Here is a 6,000-nt window from a genome sequence, read left to right as displayed (position 1 = left end):
CTGAAGGATTTGTAGTGGAGCTCCTTCATTCACAATTAATTTTACAACGCTTATGGGTAGCAAAAGGAAGTCACGATCGAATAAGTAACGTTGCCAACTCACAAGCACTGAAATAAAGTCGATTTAGGAGAAAGGCTCGAAAGGACTCAACATTTTTCCTTTTCTTTTGTTTCCGTCAAAAATTATTTTTTCGTGATAATGTCAGCTTTTACGTAATTATTTCCCCTTTGACCGTAACTCCGTAATTGTGAGGTGAAATCCGTAATAATTACGGACAATCCGTAATAGTTGGCACCTCTGGGGATGCAAGGACTGGCACTCTACCACTGATCCACAGAGGGAACTTTGTAGCCTCGAATATGACTGTCAGTTCGTTTAGGGATGATTATCTTGGAACGTAGTTCACTCAGACTCACAAGTTCAACCAAGGAACTGTCTGGAAATCAGATAGCAAACCTGGTCAAGAAAGTCGAGCAAAAACGCAGAATGTCATTGATCACACAACACCTCAAAGGGCAGCAACCGTCAAGGCCCTTTATGGACTATGGGTCAAGGATAGTTACATTCCATTTATTAGCAGATTATTTTTTTAATCTCGTATTTACAGATGAAACAAAGCAAACTAAAAAAAGGGATCATTGCTCATTTTAAAAGGTAAAATGAAAGGCTGTATGTATTAAGTGATCACCATTCTTCGTAAAGTAAGATTAGATGGTGAATAATGAATAGAGGAACAAAAGGTAGATTTCTGGTTACCTCTAGACTCACACATACAGGTCCTACCAAAAGTTTAGGGACACCTGCATATTTCTTGAACATGATTCCTGTTCTTAAACTTGTGGTCTCAGGTACACAGGGAACTAGTACATATTTAGAGGAAAATTTGCTGAAATTTGCATTAAAATATCACTGTTTTGAAGTTACTTTTTTTTTTTGTTTATAATAATCGGAAATAAAATAGCTATTTTTTAATTCTTGGGGTGATCTGGACGGTAAAATACGGGGATTACATCAATAATTTTTGTTATGGAGAGACACAGATACCTGTAGAATATTTATAATAGTAATAGAGCAACAGAATATGTTTCCATTAAACATACCCCGTTTTACAGCTCACAACAGAACCACAGAATGAGATCATAAAACAAACGTTCCTTGAGTTTGGCTGGACACGAGACTCCTCAAACTACCAATATCCTTTGTGTGTTATGTTGTAGTTTAAATATCCCAATACAACATAACACACAAGCGATCTCGGTAGTTTGTTTCTTCTTAATGAAAATTATTAATGTAATCTCCATATTGTACCATCAAATCTCCTCGAGTATTAAAAGATAGCTACTTTCTTTCTATTTATAGTAAACAAAAAACTTAGTAACTTCAAACCATAGAGTGATATTTAAACGACAATTTCAGCAAATGTTCCTCTAAATATGTACTAGTTCCCTGTGAAAAATTGTTTGCCTGAGACCACAAGTTTAAGCACAGGAATGTTGTTCAAGAAATATGCAGGTCCTTAAACTTTTGGTAGGACGTGTACATCCTTTAAATTTGATGATACTGAATTATATCAACTTGAATGGTGCTTGCAACTTATAAACTTCATTGTAGGATTCTGTATTGACTTCAACATAAATTAATTTTATTCCTTGACAGCATATAACAATTTAGATTCCATCTGTTTGATACTTCTCATAATATTCATATTAAATAGTCATCACATAAGGTTAGGGCATGTTTTGGCCTAACTGGGCCATCATCAGCTAAAACTTACAATTTATAAAGATATTTACAAATTTTGCCTTTGAATGTGGCACGTTATAAAAGATTTCGAGATAATACAATGAATATGACGAGTTTTAGAACGTGCCACATTCAATGACAAAATTTGTAAATATCTTTATAAGTTGTGACTTTGAGATGAAAAATGGCCCAATTAGGCCAACACCTTATATGATGACTATTTAAGTATGAGAAGTATTGATTATGTGGAACCTGGGTTATATTCTGTCAAGGAATAAAACTGACTTATTGAATGATGCTGTTAAAAATCTTGCATAATTCTGAATATCCTCGTTAGCTAAAATATCAATACAATACTTTATCCAACTTATTTATGTGCATGATTACAAAATTTTGTTTGTAATATTATTCATTCAACATAGTGATCTAATCCTGTAAATTGTACTTTGTATTCTAAATGAACATGAAGTATATTCTCAGTCGTTTTAACAAGGGCTACTGAAGAGTAGTTGGAACGTCTACATATTTTAAAACTGTCAACATAGCCTAATACCTCTGAGAAACATCATGGCTTTGTCAGCTGACATCGACCACGAAAGCCTGAATCAGTATATAGATTTTTTTATTTGTGACTTTATCCTGGTTTTCTGAAGAAGTAGCAACCCCTCGTTTGTACTGGTGGGAGCATGAAAAATGCACACTAAATGGGAATTTCACTGTAATTACAAAATTAGTCCACAGGAAATAAAAATCTTTTCCTAGATCTCTGTGAAGAGTAACCATGTTTTGTTTGTACCTGAACACAAATAAACTTAACTAAGAAGTGCGGAAGACATCACCTAACCAGTATGCAGCTGAACACACGTTAGTACACTCTGCAAAACTGTTAAACAATATCCTGCTTCTCCAAGAGCTCGTCCCACTGGCATGAAGCTCTCCATGTAAGCAGCTTCTGCAAGGAGGCTGGGCATGCCAGAGGCCAGGACAACAGTCATCAGACGAGGCAGCAAGTCATCTGCTCCACTGTAAGATAAACATATCAAACAATGCTTATTAGCATTTTAAAACAGCACATATCACTTCTTTCCTTGTCAAAAATGGTAGAAATGGATGCAGTTCCTAATGAAACACTGAGTGGAACTAAACAATATGAGGATAAGATAACAGGATAAAGGTAGAGCTGCAGTTCAAGCTCTGACTAATCAAAATATAAACATTCATTAATGACAGAGAAATTCAGAAAAAAGTATCTAGGATCTGTTGTCAGACGCAACTTAACATTGGTTGGATGAAATGGTGTGCACCACGTGTAGTCATGTGCGACGGGCAGATGCTGGTCAATTTGAATGGCAAGGAATGTAAGTCTGTCAGCCATCCTGCTCTTCTGTATGGCTCAATGTTGGACTAGGAAAAAGAAGCATGATCAACAACTGCATTCCATGAATATTGTATACAAATGCTGCAGTGGTTGCTTGCATCACAATGAAGGACAAGTTGTATACACCAAAACCCATGGAAATGTCAACAACCAGCATGTCTGGGCAGGGTTACTTGTGACGGGATGGAGTAGACCGTACAGCAAGTGATTCAATGCAGAGTTGGGCGGTGGTGAACGACCCGACTCTCGAAAGGAGTCAACGGCTTTGGTAAAGAAGCTCCTTAAGGCAGGTGCTGCTCTGTAAGTGGAGGAAATGCCACGGAAATCCAGCACGTAACGTCTGTTCTCCAGGTTACAGGTGGCCTCATTGAAACCTGGCCCGCCATGATAATACCCTATATGAAGTGTCTAAGTAGATTGGGCCACGGAGAGTGTGATATGGCGGTCAATGATCCACTGCTCGACCCAGGAGCTCCCTGGACAAAGGTGACAGGAGGATAAGGAGAAGAAGAAGATTATTCCAAAAAATTATTTCAAAAACTTTATGAATTCACCTTAGTCCCGCGAAGCCACTGCAATATGCTGATGATGTAAAAATATTTAGAAGTATCCAAGAGGAAAATTATTGCAAACTATTACAAGAAGACCTAAATAATATTACGTACTGGAGCTCGGTCAATCACTTGGATTTGAACATAAATAAATGCTACATCCTAAGATATACAAGAAACCAGTCAGAGGTAATATATCTAAGCGAGAATTCATAAGGGCAAAAAATTACTCGCTATTGAGGATTGTCGCTATATGCGGTTTTTCGTAAAAGTTGGGAAAAACGCCATACACATTAAAATTGGTACGAAACGGTAATAAATTTATTCAAAACTTGCGTTTTCATGGATATAATCCACTCTACGGATTATTTGTTCGATGATATAGATGTTGATTCTCATAGGGAACCTGAAATATTTGTCTCGAATGGGTAAATTTATAATACCAATATACAGTAAATGGTCAAGGCCAGGCAGGCATCAATTTTTGGTAATGAGACACTCTCTTAATGCATTGGCACTGCCGGTGGCTCCAAGTAGCCTACGCAGTGGCCTTCAACCATGCGCTAGCCATGCATCTTGGTAGGTGTGCTATTTACCAACTGATGAGCCCAACTTAGCACACTTGGGCAAAACTCTGGCAACAGGAATGAGTTAGCTGGAAAATGTATAATGTCCAATAACGGACCATTTATATTGTTTACTCGTTCGTTATATTTTTTGAAATCCTATACTACGTAAAAGTGTTTGTTTAATTTTGTTCTGAAAAAGTTTTCATCTTCGAACAGTGTCAGCTAACTTAACCGTATGTATCATGAAAACGTATTTCAAGCACATGCAGAGAAATGATAACCTCCTCGCTACAAATTCACATGGGGCCTTTCTGAAATTTAACTAGATGCAAGAAAATATAAACTATCCTCGGAAATGAGTGATGTACTCTGCCACATCTTGAGGCGTACCTTAAGTTTACTTAGTTTCAGTATATAACATTGAAATTAAGCGATCATTTACTTCAGCCTTTATTTCTAATGAGTTAAAAATTGCTATCGGACACACTATTTACACATTTATTACGAAAATATGTTATCCTCTTTCATTTTGAATTTTCCTTTAGAGAACAACAGTTGACGGGTATTACTAATCGACCGGGCGAGTTGGCCATGCGCGTAGAGGCGCGCGGCTGTGAGCTTGCATCCGGGAGATAGTAGGTTCGAATCCCACTATCGGCAGCCCTGAAGATGGTTTTCCGTGGTTTCTCATTTTCACCAGGCAAATGCTGGGGCTGTACCTTAATTAAGGCCACGGCCGCTTCCTTCCAACTCCTAGGCCTTTCCTATCCCATCGTCGCCATAAGACCTATCTGTGTCGGTGCGACGTAAAGCCCCTAGCAAAAAAAAAAAAAATTACTAATCGACTCAGACATTACCTTCGAATGTCGACGAGAGAGCTCACAAGTTTACACAGCGAGAAAACGATACGGTACCGAAGATAATGTTTCAATTTTCTTATTCAAACAGTATCACGTAACCTAACTTAACCGTACTCTATGCATCATGAAAACATATTCTAAGCGCCAGTAGAGAAATGATAACATTCCCGCTATAAATTTGCATGGGAATAGCCTCTCTGAAATTTAACCAGACGTGAGAAAATGTAAACTAACCTCTGAAATCAGTGGTGCAATCTGCTATATCTTGAGGTGTATCATATTCTTACTTAACCCAATGAACTCTGATGACTGAGCACGCCCGCTTGCAAGCACATGGCCTACAACTCGGATGACGAACTGGGCCCATGAATTTCCCATGCTCAGATATCTTCCCATAGTGCACTCAGGCTTGTAACAGATGGTGCTTTCATTAAGATTTTCGTATACTAGAAGGTTAAGGCGAGGGTATGTCCAAGTTTCCCCTTGTTTGACCTTCATACCACGTGTGTAGGGTGACTCGGAAATATTTAAAATACCTTTCAAGCCAGCAGCCAACATGGCAACTAGCAGCGTGCGCGTTTCTGAACAAAGAATTACTGAAGTTAGTTAATAGTATTTTAGATAGTGATTCCAATGACAGTGTAAGTGTAGATCTTCAAGAATTAGCAGACGATAATTTGTGTGAGGAAATGTTGAGTGTAAATAATGTAAATGACCCAGGAAATGTGTCTATCACTAGTGACTCAGAGAGTGATGATGAGCAAAAATCTTTGTGTCAGACCTCTACAACTAAAACGTGTGAAACAAGATGACTGGGTGTGGATAAGTGGAGATAATCCTGTCATTCACCCCTTCACCGCACAAAGGGGTGTTTCTGAGTTTTCATTTTAGAAATATGC

At 38.0% G+C, this 6,000-nt stretch overlaps 1 protein-coding gene across 3 annotated transcripts in view; it reads right to left on the bottom strand.

Moving 5' to 3' along the window:
* Positions 1-278: 278 nt before the first annotated feature.
* LOC136881856 (VPS9 domain-containing protein 1) overlaps positions 279-6,000 on the bottom strand; it is a 176,408-nt gene continuing 170,686 nt past the window's right edge. For all 3 annotated transcript variants that reach the window (XM_067154296.2, XM_067154313.2, XM_067154303.2), the window contains one exon: positions 279-2,766. In XM_067154296.2, the coding sequence (XP_067010397.2) occupies positions 2,583-2,766 (184 nt within the window). In that variant the 3' untranslated portion in view covers positions 279-2,582. The remainder of the gene's footprint in view (positions 2,767-6,000) is intronic.

Source organism: Anabrus simplex, chromosome 1, assembly GCF_040414725.1.
Source record: "Anabrus simplex isolate iqAnaSimp1 chromosome 1, ASM4041472v1, whole genome shotgun sequence".
In the NCBI taxonomy this organism is placed as follows: domain Eukaryota; kingdom Metazoa; phylum Arthropoda; class Insecta; order Orthoptera; family Tettigoniidae; genus Anabrus; species Anabrus simplex.
This window is presented reverse-complemented; position numbering and strand designations above follow the sequence as displayed.